Source organism: Neolamprologus multifasciatus, chromosome 5 (genome assembly GCF_963576455.1).
Source record: "Neolamprologus multifasciatus chromosome 5, fNeoMul1.2, whole genome shotgun sequence".
Taxonomy (NCBI): domain Eukaryota; kingdom Metazoa; phylum Chordata; class Actinopteri; order Cichliformes; family Cichlidae; genus Neolamprologus; species Neolamprologus multifasciatus.
Genome location: NC_140443.1, coordinates 20,167,045 through 20,184,306, shown reverse-complemented (window position 1 = coordinate 20,184,306; position 17,262 = coordinate 20,167,045). Strand labels below are relative to the sequence as shown.

At 41.4% G+C, this 17,262-nt stretch overlaps 1 protein-coding gene across 2 annotated transcripts; it reads right to left on the bottom strand.

Annotated features, from left to right (window-relative positions):
- Positions 1-1,117: 1,117 nt before the first annotated feature.
- Positions 1,118-15,031, bottom strand: capzb (capping actin protein of muscle Z-line subunit beta). Of its 2 annotated transcripts, XM_085158612.1 has the most exons (10): positions 14,782-15,031; positions 10,321-10,410; positions 7,640-7,761; positions 6,586-6,699; positions 6,356-6,497; positions 5,887-6,003; positions 5,721-5,786; positions 4,858-4,934; positions 3,263-3,365; positions 1,118-1,755 (listed from the first exon to the last, which is right to left on the bottom strand). In XM_085158612.1, the coding sequence occupies exons 1-10, from the start codon at positions 14,782-14,784 to the stop codon at positions 1,735-1,737; spliced, it is 855 nt and encodes a 284-aa protein (XP_085014738.1). In that variant the 5' UTR covers positions 14,785-15,031; the 3' UTR covers positions 1,118-1,734. The 2 variants fall into 2 exon arrangements, with proteins under 2 accessions (XP_085014738.1, XP_085014739.1); XM_085158613.1 differs by lacking the exon at positions 3,263-3,365 and having other exon boundaries at positions 14,782-15,028.
- Positions 15,032-17,262: the final 2,231 nt, after the last annotated feature.

Here is a 17,262-nt window from a genome sequence, read left to right as displayed (position 1 = left end):
GACAAGGTCCCTGATCAAGGGGGTAATCCATCGTTCCTTTGCATCAAAGGCAGATCCAGGCAGAGGGCTAAAACAATGATTGGGATCAGGAATATGAATCCAACTCATGCTACATTGCACTCAAACTTGACTGCTAATTTTACAAGCTAAACCATTTTAGGCCATCACAAGATCGGATTTTACAGGATAAGGCTGTAAAAACACAATGACACTGCTACAATAAATACTCAAACAGTTTGGTATTATTTTTTAGCAGATGGAGTTATACAACTTCAACTATAAGCTACATACCAAAAATCATAAAATGCTTTTAGCCTATCAGTGCTAATAGCTCCTCGATATTAATTAATGATTGCATTAGCAACAATCAAGCTAACTTTACCCCTGTTAGCAGACCTACACTTTCAATCTCACACACACGCGCTTTATCTCACGTTGGTGAAGACACACTCCGATGGATACACTGGGGGCAATCTGGGGTCCCCAACGACACTTTGATACATTTTACACGTAGACTGGAATAGCTGTGAAATCGATCCTCCAACCGCTGCACCACCTGAGCCACAACCACCCAACCGTCACATTCATACAAGGGAATGAAATTAAAACAAGCAAGTAGCTTTTTACAATTTTTATTGTTGCTGGAGGCTCTAATACAATATGAGTCATAAGCTTTACAAAATAAAAACAAACAAAAAATACAACGAAGATTCCCCTCCAAAATGGAAACAAAGGTTTCCACTGTGACACCAAGACAAACTGTGACCCCCAACAAAGACATAATAGGTGAGGATAGAGAAGACGTTAACAGGCTGAACAAAGGGGAAGCAAACTGTCATGTTATACAGTGTGTGTGTGAGGGGATTTGATTATGACGAGGGTGTACCCGGTGATAATAACAGTCCATCCCCATGTTTGAGAAGTTTTCATTTCCACCCTCTGCAGCTCCACAAAGGCTCTCATGCATGTGGACAGAGTGGAAATAAAGTGTAAAAACGTTCTTGCTCACACAGAAAGGCCGCCCTCGTCTTTGCACCGTTTATATCGCCCAGAAGAATAACCACTCGTTATACATGGACAGTTTTAATTCTATACAAATATATTTGGGTTTGGGTCGGGGGGGGGGGGGGGGGGGGGTCATAGGAAAAAAAAAAAAAAGATAGATGCAAGAATATAATTTGATGAACATAATAATGACACCACTGCCAAGCCTCCACCACCTACTGCACAGTCTGTGTCCTTGCCACAGAGGACGAGCAGGGCCAGAGTCGCTCGTTACAAATCGACTGAGGACATATCAGCTGTCAGAACATCAGGGATTATTATTAGAGTGACCCTTGAGATTATCATTAACCGTGGTAATACTATCATATTCATAACAGGGGGGGAGAGGAAAAAAAGAGCGAGAGAGAGCGAGAGAGACCGAGGGGAGAAGACAAACAGAGCGTGAGTGAATGGCTTCATGGCAGATGAGATGCATGAAAACAACCAGACAAAAAAAAACTAAAAAAAAAAAAAACTAAGCATTTCTCCTTTTTATTTTTCCACAAATAAACAAGAGTGCAGCACTGAAACAGGCATGGAGGAAGAGACATAAAGAAACAGAGAAAAGATGGCAGGGATGAGGCAGAGAGAGAGACAGAGACAGAAGAAAAACAGTAGCATCTCTAGCTGTTATGTTTGCGTTTGAGCGCCTCCATCAGGTCGACCTTCAGAGCATCCTGCTTTGACTTGTCAGCCAGAGTCTGCACACTCCTGTGTGGAGGAGACACCAAAAAACAAGGTGAGAAAAGTGAGTGGGAGCAAAAATCAAACAAGAAAACATCAAAGGGCTCGAAAAAGTTTCTCCAGTGAGACAGAAACACTCGGGCTGTAGGAAATTTATTAGTAACAATTCAAGTCTTCCTCTCTGTGGGGAGACGTTTTTTTTTTGTCTCACTACAGAGAGATTTCATATGGTTATGACAACATGTTAGCTGTTTACACACTGCACACATAACCACCCGTTAAAGTCAGTTGTCGTCATGCAGTTGCAGCTTTATTATGACCCTGACAAATTTATATTTTACACTCACCGAACACCAAACCTCTTCAACTGCTCTTTAAAGTAAATACCTAAATGAGCCAATCACATCACAGCAAAGTTGGAATATTTTATAAACCCCTGATCTACCTGCACAACCATCTCTAGGGTTTACAGAGAATAATGAAAAAATAAGAGAATTCACAGACTGTTTTAAGGTGACAGGAAGACAACAGTAATTCAAATAACTACTCATTATGGCCAAAGTATGCAGAGGAGCATCTCGGAACACACCAGTCTACCCGAGTACTATTACTGACCAAGTCCATCCCTTTATAACCACAGTGTACCCATCTTCTGGTGGCTGCTTCCAGCAGAATAACACACCATGTTGCAAAGCTCAAATCATTGCACAATATGTACACAGTCACCAGATCACAATCCAATAGAGCACCTATAGGTTGTGGTGGTCACATCATGGATGTGCAGCCAGCAAATCTGCAGCAACTGTGTGATGCAATCATGTCAACATGGACCATGCCACAAAGACTTCAAGCAAAAAAGTGGTGTCCTACCCAGCAGTAGCAAGGTGCGCCTAATAAAGCCTCTGGGTGAGTGTATGTGAACATATCCACTTATTCTGCTTTCTTCTGAAGATGCCATCCCGTTAATCATCCATTTCCTGTTTTCTTTACAGTGCTGTGCTTTCACACACAGTGTTTTCAGTGCTACACACTGAGTAAACACGGCATCTTAGAAAAACCTTATTAGGGCAACAAAGTGCAAAACAACACCCGGGTGAGTCATTTGAATACTCTGACTTGGTTAGTATGCTACTCTGTCAGAAATCAGCTGTTGAACACAAAGATAAACAAAACTTGCAATACAGCCTTTTGATCTTCAACACTGCCCGATCATTCAAACGTCTAACAGTGCACATACGTAAACAATTTGAGGGGGAAAAGGTGCTTTAATTTTTTTTCTGTACATATCTTCATTTCCCTTTGAATGTCAGCCTTCACTCTTAACAACCTGTTCCTGTTTTTACATTTGCTGCTCTACTTCCCCATTAAACCTCTTTCACTGCTGTTCCATCCAATCAAAGACTAACTCCCCCAGCAAATAATGATTAACAGAAACTGTAAGGCTCAATTGTCAGTGTTATTGAGGTTATGTCGTAAACCTTAAGACAAAGATAGACACACCCACATATACAAACTTCTCCATGCTAGGTTGTACCTTTGACCCCTTCTCAATGGAGGTCTGTCGCTGGGTGAGCACCTGTGACAGCTCCTTTTGGAGCTGCCAGTACTTTTGATTGTCACGCAAAGACTCAATAGATCTGGAGCACAGAGGAGAGGCAGCAAGGGAGGAGAGGTGACAGAGGGATTAAAGAGGAGGAGAGACACTGATAGTGGAAATGTGGTACAAAGGGCAGCAACAAAAAAAGGACAGGAGCAGTTGAGGAAAAGACTGAAATGTTCAAAGCAGTTGTGACAGAACTGTATTGAGTGACTGTATTTTTTAACAATCAAACACCCATCTCCACGGTGACGCCGTTTAAGTTTAGTACTAATTCAGGACAATGCAAAACAAAAACAGTTTATGAAAAAAAACGCTATGTTGATTCCACATATTTTGTGGACTTGAATGTCGCCTACTTTGTAGACAGGCTACTGTAAGCAGCATGTTGTTGTGGAAAATGATTAATCTACTGTGAAATGAACTGAAAGCATGTACCACGTAGCCAATGTTTGTGGATTATGAAGAATCTATTTGAAGAATGAAGAACAAGATTTGTTTTTCAACTGTTTTTTGCAGCCAATAAACAAATAGATCTTGTGTCCTTGGAATAACTGCATCAGCGGGGAATCTTTTGTGGCACCTCTGTGGGCACTGAGAGTTTCACTAAGCTGGCTGTCAAAAGGTCTCTACAATCTGTTGAGTCCTGAGCTGCGTCAGCTGCTAATGATGATGGCTTAAAAACGTTCAAGGAGTTTATGACATAATCGGGTTTGTTCTACACACTGTCAATCAAACCCGCAAGCAGCTGATTTACACTTCTGCAGTGAATCTTTGCCTACAACATCACGATTGGCCTTCATTCTAGTGTGTTTTGCGAATTACCTTGTGGTCATGTCCAAGTGTTTTATGCGATAGTAATAAACGAAGAAATTGAACTTTTCTGTCTTCTGGGTCTCTGCTCTTTGTTGAGATCAGTGTTTGTCCTCTATATTGAGACTATGATTATTATTCCTTATAAGGAGACAATTATTATTCTCTCACTGATAAATTCAAACACTGGGGCCAAAAAAAAATGCATAGGAGGAATGCAGTAGGCCAATCTCAATAGGTGCAGGATGCTTCAATGCAGCATGTAGTTACATTACCAGAAAGGTGCACATCAAATTATGGCGGATGTTACATTGTGGGTTTTCAGAGGGATCTTCGGTTACATCACACGTACGAAAGTATAAAGCCCCTGTAAGCCACTCATTGAAATTGGGGTGAAACACAGCTAAACCTCAGTTAGCCACAGTGTTGGTGATTTGAACCACACTTTGGAGCAGTGCTTCCAAAGATCTGCACTTTATAAGCTTGACACAGCGTCAGTATCGAGCATCCATCTCTAGGCACAGGGAAGGAGCAGGTGTAGTGAAAAGAAGACAAAATGCAGCTGAGACGAGGGACAGCAAAAGCAGACTCAAATAATCAGATACGGGGTTGAGACTGAAACACAGGAGGCGAGACAACATCTGTCGTATGAGCTGCTGACTGGAAGTGCTGTGGAAGAAAACATGATCCCATCATGTAGAGAGCTAATGCAGCAGTACCTCAGGCCGTTGACGATGTCCTTGGTCTTCCCAAAGTAGATTTCATTCAGTGTGGAGCGGATCTTATTCTCCATATCCTAGAAAAACAATATGAATGCATTATAACTGCTAGCTCTATTCTTCTATTTGATTCTTAACATTTTGATTTCATGAACATGGAGTTGTGTGACAGCGATGTAAAGTATGACAGGTTTTGTAATGTCCTGTGTGGCGAAGGGATTTTCCTCTGCTGAATGTGAAAAAACAGTAAATCAAGAGTGAAGAATGAAGCACTCACCACCACTGTGACTGTGGCTTACTGTCTATGATGCATGTTAAGGATCTTACTTGTGAACTGCTTATGCAAAAAAAAAAAAAAAAAAGTCCCCAAAAATATTCCTGCAGAACCTGTTACATGCAAATATACAAAGATATCACAATCGAGATGTCACGAAACTGAAACTGAATCTTATCCATCAACACAACAAAAATTCACACAGCTGCAACAAAGCCATGGCCATTTCAAACCACTTTTTACACTTGTACTCCCTGTATAAACACCCAACACAGGACTCCGATGATTCACTTTCTATCAGCAATGTGAAGTAGCACTGTGGTATGCTAATGCGAAAGCTTCCTCTTAGTCGGTTTCATAATCACTTTTGCGCCGTTTTAAGTCTTTACTTGAACAGCAGTAAGACTGGCAATGCAGGAAAAGAGGCATCACATCACATATCACGTATCACATGACTTTTGAAGTCATGCAGAGTCCTGCATAGGAGACTGATTCAGGAGAAACACACTGCAGTCGTTTTACGGCTTTTAGCAGTATCGCTGCTTCAGACAGGGAGAGAGAAGGAAGTTAAGTCGACGGCTTTACTGACTTCAACGAGGCGGCCGATGTTAGCGATGTGGGGTGAGGACTCTCCAACTGTCTCGTCTTTCTCCATCTGTTTAAAAAACGGAGAAAAAAAGAGATACCACGTTTAGTTAATTAATTAATCCCTATAGCATGAGAGGACCAATCAGCCGTTTAGTTCAACACGCTACCTGTCTTGTAAGGCTGCCGCCGAGGTTCATGGTACCGGAGCCAGTTTTCGTTGTCTGGAGCCACAGCATGACAGTGGAGGTGAGTTTGTAGTGAGCGGTACGACCACTGGACTTCTCCTGTTTGCAAAAACAGAGGCAACAAGCAATTATGCAAAACATGACAACATGTTACCATCCAGAAAAGATAATGGTGCATGTTTGTGAAGCTCTGCTGTGCATGTGTGTACGGCACATGGAGCTTAGCGAGGAAAGACAACTACTCGAGCTGCTGTCAACCCGGTCCATTACCGTAAGTGCACTAAAAGCTTTCCAAGTTTTAACCTTAAACTCCAGACAGTCATGCAAAAGCATCTTCAATCTGGCAACAGTGTCCTGGATGCTAGAAGCTCTCCTGGCTGACAATGGTACAGCTGCTAAATATCAAACAAGCCTGTAAAATATCAAACAGCTTCATTCATCTGCTTCTCACCTGCACCTCCACCACATGAATGGAGTCCCAGCACCCTTTGATCTTCTTGGATCCATCTCCAGCCTTCTTAATGAGAATAACTCCTGCAAAGCCGTGATCCAAATCCCAGAGGTACACGGAGGAAACCCCACCTTCAAAGTACCTGAATAACACAGACATCAGATGTCACAAGAGGCTGAAACTGACAGGTTATTAAACACTCCACATCAGATTTCTTCTCTGGCACTTACAGGTCTCTGTACTGATCGAAGGCATTGTTTGCCTCAACCTCGAGTTTCCTCAGGCGGGCTGAAGGCATTGCACCATCTTCAATGGGAGGTTCATACTTATTACTCCACGGGGATCTGATGAATGAAACATTCAGATTTTAGACAGAGGTATATATTAAATTTAGCTGTTAGAAACATACTTGTGATACTAGTGTTTAAAAGTGAAAACAGTGACCTGCTTGAAGTGAAACCTTAAGCTTGCTTGCATTATACAAGCAAAAGTCCAAACATCAAAGGAGGTTAAGTTCACGGTCCTCATATAGGTGAAGCATAAGTTAAAGTATGAAGACATTTCATTTTATACTTAATTTGATTTTTCTCTCAATGCCCATGATATCGTCATGAACCTCTATCAAATGGGTTGCTGTTACATTGACTTTACATGGTGCAAATTTGTCAAATATTTTGAAAAATATCTAATAAATCAGGCTTAATTCTTGAATTTTTATGTATTAAGCTTTAATTCTAAAACTGAGAGCTAAATAATGTGCTGGTTTTATTAAGACAAACTGAAAAATGTGCGTTTTTGGAAACATGGACATTTTGTTGCCTTTTAGCGTGACAGACAAAAACGGAAAATTCATTTGTTCTACCTCAGCAGATATACTGATTATAACAGACACTGCCTGGCAAAAACAAAACATCAGAACCCGGATATACCTGAGCAAATGGATAAGAGCCCTGGGAAGAGAGAGGCTCAGGGTGCATGGGAAATAATTTGTGGATTGGCCACCACAGAGTCCAGACTTTAACCCCACTGAGAATATTTTGGTTGTGCTAGAGACGATTTTACACAGTAGTCTGACTCTTCCACCATGATCAAAAGATCTTGGTGAAGAAATTAATGAAACTCTGGATAGAAATATATCTTCTGACATTGCTTAAGCTCAACAATCACAGCGAACTTGTGCCACCATTAAAGCTAAAGGCAGCCCAACAAAATATCCCCATTTTTACCCCACAGTCTGCAGCGTATGTTCCTTTGAATGGGCTAAAATGCAGCTATGACTGCTACCTGTAGGAGTCGCCGTCTCGGTTGTAATCACAGAGCAGATAGTCTTTCCCCACCACTTTGTCTCGTGCGATCTTTAGGGGCTGGTCCACAGAGGAGAGGAGGTCCTCACACAGACTGGGCACCTGGATGCAAACATGGGGAGAAAAAGCTCAGTACATGACCACAGATGATTAATTACAGCAGCTGCAGAGTATCTAAAGCCCTCAAACATTTCATAAAGTATGTTCCGTATGACGTGAGAGTACTCAAGAGACATGAAAGGGTGTTTTGGTAAAATTAGCCTTCCTAGAACAGATACCAGCTTGGGGAGAAGAAGAAAAAAAAAATAAAAAATCACTGATGCGTGGAGGAGCAGTCTAACAAAACAGAGGATCACGTCATGTGATCTTCTCATTGTAGATGAAAACATACTTTTAAGTTCTCGTCTTTCGCTCACATTCCAGTTTCACCCCATAAGCAGAGGTTACTGAGAGGAGACGGAATAAAATATCATTGGGAAACATAATATCTGGAGGATAAGGGGGTACAAATTAGTTCTCACAGACTGACATGGAGTCCCTTTGCTATGCGTTCCTGCATCAGCGCATAGACACAAAGGAGCGCCTGTTACCCAGGCCAAAAAAAAAGCGCCTCATACCCCTGAACAAACACACACACAAACACACGCACGCACACACACCTGGCAGCCTACACTGGCTGAGACAAGCCAAACAAGGGTGGACAAAATCCAGTGGGAAGAGCATGTAGTGGTGAGGGTGGGGGGTGGTCAGAGAGGAGAAGAGGAGGCGGAAAGAGAGAGGTGATTTTAGATGATTACGTGGAAGAGTTGGAGAAGGGACTGAGCCTAAAGGTGCCTGGCAGCAGAAGTGATTGACAGCTGTGATAATAATCACTAACAACCAGCCACAGTGGTCATAGGGTAAGGAAAGAACAGATGTCCGGGTGGGTGGGGGAGAAGGGTTAAAGGTGAGAGAAGAGGAAGTTGAGCAGGTGGGGAGTCTGGCTGAAAGGGTATGGATATACCCACAAAAATAAGGTGCAATGCAAACAGAGGCACAAGTGTGATTTGATTTGTGTCCAGTTATAATCTGTCAGCTTTAGCTGAGACTGTTGTTAAAATGCGCCGAGTAACTCGACCAACTTCAAATACAGAAAACTGCAGGGGGGGGAAGTAATAACTATCACACAAGCAGAAGTTTTTTTCCCCTTTGGTGTGGCTACTTCCACTCTGAACAAATATGATTAAACCATTTTTCAAATGCTGAAAATAGTATCAGTTACCCAGATAATACAGTGGTGTGCAGCAAAACTCACTTTTGTATAATATGAAAATAAATACCACATATAGAGATATGCAAATACTTTAAGACATGCCATTATTTGAAAGACCTTTCCCCAAATCAGACCGACTGACATTTTATGGTAGCTTGATAAAACAAATCTATAATAAATTGTTATTAACACATTACTAATACTACTATTTATATTCCCAGCCATTTTATTAGGCATAGCCTGGGTTGGACCCTCTTTTGCCTTCCGAAGTCCTTTAATAGTTCGTGGCAGAGATTCAACAAGGTGCTAGAAACATATCCTCAGAGATTTTCATCCATACTGACACGACAGCAGTTGACGTGATAGGTGCTGCTTATTTCTCGTGTGTATGTCCATGATGCAAATCTCCTTTTCCACCACATCCCATAGCTGCTCTATTCTTGGACTGAGATCTGATGACTGCAGAGGCCATTTGAATACAGAGCACTCATTGTTATGTTGAAGAAACCAGTCTGAGATGATCTGAGCTCAGTTCCATGGTGTTCTATGTAGCTGGAAGCAGCCATGAGACGATGGGTAAAATGTGGTTATGAAAGGATGGACAAGGTTGGACAGGAAAAATTCTCAGTTAGGCTGTAATTTAAACAACGATCAGTTGGTACAAAGGGGCCTTAAATATGCCAAGATACTAACCCCCACACTATTACACCACCACCGACAGCCTGAACTGTTGATACAATGCAGCAAGGGTCCAAGCTTTTATGTTGTTGCAGGAAGTCTGACCCTAACATCTGAATGTTGAAGCAGAAATCAACATTCTTCAGAGCAAGAAATGTTTATCTAGTCTTCTATTGTTAAACTTTGGTGAGCCTGTGTGAACTGTAGCCTCAGTTTCCTGTTCTTAGCTGACAGCTGACAATTAGCACCCAGTGTGGTCTTCTGCTGCTGTAGGTTAAAAAAAAAACATTACACACACCACACACACAAAAAAAATCAGAGCTCCTCTGCAAACCTTTGTTGTAACGAGTAGTTATTTAAGTTCGTAAAGCAGTCTCTTCTCTGACGACTGGAAGTGTCACTGTAAATAGTTGCTTAGACAGCTACGTTAACAGGCAGTTGTGGTGTACCTAACAAATTATTCAACCTTAGAAGTAAAAGTTATCTAAGTTTAATAAGTGACTTGTCCATTCACGGGAAATTTTTAGACTGAATACAGAGACACTGTGGAGAAGAACAGATTTCACTCTCAGTTGTGAATCAGCTGTTTGAAGAACAACAAGTGAAAGTCTCTGGATCTCCAATCTGGATTCAAACCAAATGCCAAAAAGGCACAGTTTTAGTCACACTGCATTTCAGGTTTAACAGCCTCATCCTAATGTGTTCAGGATGATGATCAGACAGTAACTCACCAGGTCAATGAGGTCACTGAGGTTCTTCTCGATCTGCTGAGGAGGCAGACGCCTCATCAGGTCCAGAGCACAATCCAGCTGCTGGTCATTCTGAAAAACAACCAGCAGAGACAACAGCTTACTGCACTGTAACATTAGATCAGTTAAAAAATGAATTCAAAACATAATGTCTGTGCTATAGAGAATAAACAAGGCACAGATTGTGTGTGTGTTTTTTTTTTTTTACATTAACTAACATTGGTGGTCTGCGGGCTTCTCTTGGTCACCACTGAAGAGAGCTAAGTTGTTCCACGAAACTGAAGTGAAACTGAGTGTTAAAACTATGAAAAGTGTCCACTGCAGCGACAGTCTGTGCTGCTCATGATGTAGTTTTTCATCGCCTAGATTTCTGCACTTGTCTTTTCGAGCGGAGTTCTGCTGTCACTCTTCCCCCTTCTGGCCGACTTTTCAACTAATCTGACCAACGCAAAGCATCATCAACGCCAAACTAACTGCTGGTATCTTCGAGGACAGCATCCAAGCATGTTACGTTTGTGCATGTTGCAGATTTGGTACTGTAAGTTCACCACAGCTAACCTTTTACGTTTGTTTATTTATAAGGAACCCCATTAGCTTCCACAACAGTGGTTGCTAGCCTTCCTGGTGCCCAAACCAAGTGAAGTGGGGCCCAAACTAAGTGAAAGGACATTTACAGTATTTGTCTTTTTCTGTGCCAAAAGCACAGCTACTAACAGTTAAAGAGGAAAACTTAGATTTTACAGGCAGTGCTTACTGGAAGGATCACCTGAACTCTTCCTGTAACTTCATCTCTTCCCACAGACACCGAGGCAAGTTTCCAAAGAATTCCTGACATGGTCTTTGTTTTCTGGATGATACACTTCTTAAGATCAGCTAACACCTCTTCATACACTGCAGATTCATCTCAATAATATATTCACGCGAATGGGTTTCTGAATGCCCAACAATGACGTGCAGGGATGACACATTGCTTCAAAAGCAGATGCTCATGTTAAATAGGGCCAACAAATTATTCAGGGGTCAAAAGTTTCAGGGTTTTTTTTTTTCTATTTGTAGCTGTGTATCATTAAAAAGAGAATAGTGTTGTCTTAAAGCACATCAGCCTCCATTCATCTGCTGTTAAATCCTTCTGTTTGTGGGGGACAGCCAATCAGAAGAAAGTGAGATGAGCCAAAACAGGTAAATGGCGAATACAAGTCTAATATTGGGGGTTGGGGGGAAAAAAGCAGGTTTCATTTAATAAAGAAATGCTGTGGTAATTAAAATGTTACTTAAAAAGCACAACTTAAAAAAAATGAATCAGCTCTGCAAACTTACAGAGACTCACAGGCTCACATTAACTGAGTAGCTATATTACACAAAGAAGTATAAATACGCACCCTCATGCTTGAGTAAACAAAGCAACCACACCGTACCCTCATCAGTGTCTCCACCACAGCACAGTAATAAAAGTCCTGCTACATTCTGTACACGGGTACGACTGCAGTTGCCGTGCAGGAAACCCTCACGCCCTTGCAGGAAAACATTTGCCCACACTGCTAGAATACAGACACACAACTTTCCAGCTCAGTAGACTGAACATCTCTCATGATTTGTCATGTGAGCACCTTGCAGAGAGTTGTGAAAAAAAAAAAAAGAAGCTTCAATTAGGGGTTGGAGAAAACAAAACTATGTACAGCACCTCAGTGCACAGGCTTGAAAGTTATCTAGACTGTGTGGTGGTTCAAGGGTTTGTGTTTGGTTGATTAGTTTCATCATCATCATCATGGGGCAACAGGAAGTGTGGTAGAGTAGCATTTAAAGGTCAGGTCCATCCTTATCATTCGCATTCGAGTCAAACGTTTACTTTAGGGTTTAGGTAAAGAGACAGTGCAGTACAGTTTTTATTTGGAATTAACTGCTTACGGGTAATTTAGTTTTTAAGACTCAGCTGTTTACTATACATCTTATGTAGGAACTTCTCCGCTTCTGCAGACTGGGATGTGTTGGGAGACCAAAGGCAAAACTAGCTGCTTGGACTGTGAATTTGGCCAGAGATGAAACTTTCACACATTCAAGTTCTGGCAGGACAGAAACTTTCTAATCCAGTTCCTGCCACACACATACAGATATTCAATGACAAAATCCCTCCCCACCGACCTCCAAACGACCATTATCAACTTTGTCTGAATCACACAAGCTGACAGATTTATGCGACAATAAAATAAGGTGAACAATCGAAGCCTTGAAAATCCTGCACTGATAAAGCCGTCGTGATCAAAGGATCTTCATCTTTTCACCTGATAAGCGTACAACTACGCTTTGCATCTACACTTCTTCCAAACTCCTAAGGTTTTCTCTTTTCCCCAACCTTGTAATTGGAACCTTTGATTAAGTACTGCAGAGTGAGCCTGCGATGCAATCAATCCCCCACCAAGCTGAGTCAGACAGATGCCTCTCATCTCTCTGTCGATCTGGCTTGTAAGACGATGGCTACAACTTCACAGTAAGGTTAAATCAATACACAGCCTAAAGGTACATTTGGTAGAATGATCAAAAACAGTGCAGAGTAGCCATTATCTGCAGAACCAAAGGCACCAAAATCAATTTAGTGTCTTTACTACAGTCTGAACTGAAGTGGACTTATTTCGACTACAGTGTGAAGCAGCAGATCCAGTTGTATTAGCAATAACACATGTTGTTACCTTCATATGTTCCTTTAAAAAAAAGAAAAGAAAAGAATGAAATCTGAAACAGCATCTTGGTCGTGCATAAGGTTTAGGATTAGGGAAATGGAAACCACTACAGTTATCTTTCACCAAGCAAACCATTCAGAACTAAATTAAGAACATGGTGATAACCACAGAGCACTGACATAACATAGCTTTTACCCCCAAGGGGGTTTTCTGCCTCAACTATGCAGCGAACAGCAGGATGTTGGAGAAGAGCAGTGGATGGACCGGCCACAACATGAAACTCTGGGGAATGTGCTGGAAAATGTTTTTAAGTGTGTGATAATAAAAGGGACTAAACATGTTTTTCAAGCTTCTCCATAGAAGGTACTGGCTTTGTTGCAAACACTTCCAGCCTGGCTTTATCAGACAATAATCAATGTTTTGACTGCCACTCAGCAATCTAGCTAAACATGTTTCATAATGCCTACTTAAAAGCCATTAACATATATGGATTTACTTTACAATTCCTCAATCCTGACATCCATTACAAACAAAAATGTGCTTATGATATGTGTTTGGCGGCCAGAAAACACTGAACATGAAGCGAAAGAGTCTTCTAGAGGTGAGACAATCTCTAATATCACCACTCAAGTAAAGCCTTAAGAGAGTAAACCTAATAATCCATTACTCATAGCTCCTCAATCCATCCATAAATATTTTTCCTTAAGGGCGACCCTGAACGTAACAGAATTTTTAAACGCAGATTTTCCCAGGCCACTTTGTCTCCTCCGAGATGATTTCTGCCTTGTTTCACGTTTCCCTCAACTGAAGGCTCCATCAGACACCTGTGCTTCTTGACACTGTGTTTAACAGTGCTCCTGTCTCCATGTAAACACTAGCTCAGACCAACAAGCCTCAGGGTCAGGGGAGAACGATGAGGCTGGGCCCGGCAGGATGGATGAGGTGAGGAAGAGGAGAGAGTAGGCGACTGTGGAAGAAAAACAGCTGCGCTTCCCATTTTTCGTATGCTTTTATAAACAGTGTAAGACAGAGCAAGCCCATTTTACAAGTGGTCAAGTCAAGCATATTAATAGAAATATATATATATTTTTTGATAAGCACAAATACGGGTCCAATTAAAGCAAGCCTACTGCTATATGGGCTAAAAACGTAGGAGAATGAGCCAAAATAAGGAATAAGTAAACAGTGAGTGCTGTGCTGGTATGGATTGTTTGGACTGGGTGTAATATCCTCCTCCAGAGAAACCATTAGCTCAGTCAAGATCAAACTTATAAGGCTGGGAAAATCAGGCTGACAGCTTGTCATGGTTAGGAATAGGAGGAGCGAGCGGTCTTATTTTAGCTACAGGCATCCCGGCGCTTGGCTATTTTAGCCTGTGTGTAAGTGTATGTGCACAGGCGTGTGTGCGTGTGTCAGTGTGTTATATTAGGACCCTTCGCCATTACTATTAACCAACTTGTGTTAAATCCAAAACATCCTGTGCTAACTTTATGCCTACGGGGCATGTAGCCCGGCTAGCTATGAGCTAACTAGCAGGAAGAAACAGCAGCTAGCTTAACCACGAAGCTAATTCATTCTCATCCGGTAGTTCAGCGCAAGTTTTGCCGGCAGTGCAAGTTAAATATGCATCGATGATTTATATCATCTGCTGCTCCACTCCGGTTACTACCGTGCGCCTCTAGCCAGCGCTAGCTTAGCTTAGCACCCCCCTCCCTCCAGTTAGCAGCCCCGTCCCCGTCTCTCCCAGCAGCCTGAACGCGGCCCTTACCATGTCTGCGGCGGTCTCAGCTGGGCAGGAGAGAGCACGACTTCACCGATGAGTGTACGCCCTAACTTTACTATGGTTTAACAGGTCGCTCCTTTTGTCTCTTGTTGCTTTGATGTTGTTTGAGAGCCGTGATGAAGATGTTTTGTTCGCGTCTCCCTCTCTGAACCCAGCCCTGTCAGCGAAATTCACTTCCTCAACCGGGCTACAGGAAGGAGGCTGCAGTCACAAAAACAGGCCCCGGTTGCATGTCCGGGTCACTCTGGCCTTTCTCTGCAGCAGCCAATAGCGAAGGAGCAAGAAAGGCATTGCCAAGTATGGAAAGAGAGGAGTGGTGTAGTAAATGTGCTGTCAGAGAGGGCAGCAGAGGGGGAGTTAAAAAATAAACCCCCAAAACACGGAGACTGCAGGCGGCGGCAAGTTTAACGTATACAGTGTCTCATGAACAAGAAAGCAGATCTTAATTTCTATTTTTCTGTGAGTTATTATGAACTACTTTCTCACTTTTATTTTTGTGCAATTAATCTTCAGTGGTAAGAGCAATTTTATATGTTTTTAAATTAAGTTTTGATCTTTAAATATTTAATAGTAGTTATTATAAAAGAAAATCACTTCTAACTTGTTTTTGTTTTCATGTCATTTGTCTTATTTTGTTGCCCTTTGTTCAGTTTAATATAATCTGAATGTTCCCTCAAGTGCATGATAGTGATGGAAGTTAATATATATCTATATGTAAGGTAATCCGTTAGTTATTAATGCTAAGGGCACTGCTGTAAAGGCAAGCTGATCACCTTTGATAATTATTACTTGTAATACTGAGAGTTACCGTACTATGCAGAAGTCTCGAGCCACCCATAATTTCTCTATATTTTGCTGGGAAAATTACAAATATATGCAGCTATTCATTGAAACTGAGTTTCAGCTTATATACTGATACAGTATATAAGGCAAAAACTGAGTTTGTGCTCTTCTGACGAGCTTGAAAGTCAATATTTGGTATGACCAACTTTATATTTCAGCACAGTCTGAACTCTGTTAGGCAAGCTTTCTTGTTATTTCTTTAAGCAGTCTTCAGGAATAGTTCTTGGGGCTTCTTGAAGGACATTCAACTCAGTGTGTTTGGAGTAATTGTCATACAGAAAAGTTGAGCCGTTGTCAATCAATGCTTTCCAGATGGTATTACATAGTGGATCAATATCTCATAGTACTTTTCTGTGTTCATAATTGAATCAATTTTGACAAGATCCACTGGCTTAAATACAGCTCGAAACAATGACAGAGCCTCTTGTTTTACAGATAGCTATAGACACCCAATGTTGTACCTCTTGCCTTACTCCCCCTGTATATACTCATAACAGCCTGAACCCAAAATTTCAAATTTGGATTTATCACCCCGTCAGACCTACTGCCACTTCCTTAAGACTGACTTCTTGACAGCCACGCTTCCACTAAGACCATTTCTTATGAGGCTTCAGTGAACAGTAGATGGATCCAGTGAAGGGCCAGACGCATCGCTCTTATTTCTTTTTTGTTTTTGTTTCTTTATGTGTGACAAACTGCTAGCAACAAAGTGCCTAAAGATGTAATTTAAAATCAGTACTTTGCTAAGTTGTCTGTTGTCTGTAGACACAATACTGGTTTGTCCCAGTGTTGTGTCTTTGGAATCATTCAAGCATAAGAGTCCTTCCCTTATGCTTGAATGATTCATAGGTCAGTGATAAGTGGCTTAACAAAGAAAATAAACATCACCCTGAAAAAACTAGACTGAAAATGAGTGAAAAAGCAGCCAGTGTCCAAAGAAAAACTTTGAAAGACCTTCAGAAAGCCTGGAGAGCTATTGGTCAAGAACACTTTAAATGTGTTCTTGACCAAAAATGTATAAGAAAGTTTGTGTCTCCAAGGAAGCAAAATATAAAGAAACCGGGGGTGGGTCAAGACTTTTGCATATAATGACATTATGCCAACTAGGTTCTCCCCCTAGAAAGAAGCTGCGTACATCCTATTTTGTTTGCAAATTAGAAACCTGCCTGCAAACCTCACTAACATCTGTATATTACTGAGTGTTTGAGAACAGCTCCATTTCCAGCATAAACAATCAGTGTTACACACAGAGTGTTTCTGAGAAAATAAAACAAGAAAAAGGCAAAATTCTTACTTAACACATAGCATATATAATCACACGGGTAACCAATTTCAGTGGCAACTTTGTTTATTTTTTAAAATTGTGGTTGCATTAAACTGAAATCCCTGGCCTGCCCACATCTGATGTGCAACACTTTGTGAATGCATGCAGAATTTCCTGCACACATATGCGTTTGGGCGAGATGACTAATCAACTAATCAAAGTGGAAGTTTTAAGGTAAGGTCAAATATAACCCAGAAAAAAATGTCTTCACCATTTACAGATGTCTCAGAGATTACTCAGAGGTAAATAATTTGGACTGTTTACATCATAGCAAATACGCTGCAACATGAAGCCGGATA

Bases quoted from the DNA above. Each gene is read 5' to 3' on its own strand.
- capzb (XM_085158612.1), bottom strand. The intron at 7,762-10,320 runs GTGAGTTACTGT...GTTTGCATCCAG, and splicing joins TCAGTGACCTCATTGACCTG to GTGCCCAGTCTGTGTGAGGA. The intron at 5,787-5,886 runs GTAGCGTGTTGA...TTTTTTAAACAG, and splicing joins GCGGCAGCCTTACAAGACAG to ATGGAGAAAGACGAGACAGT.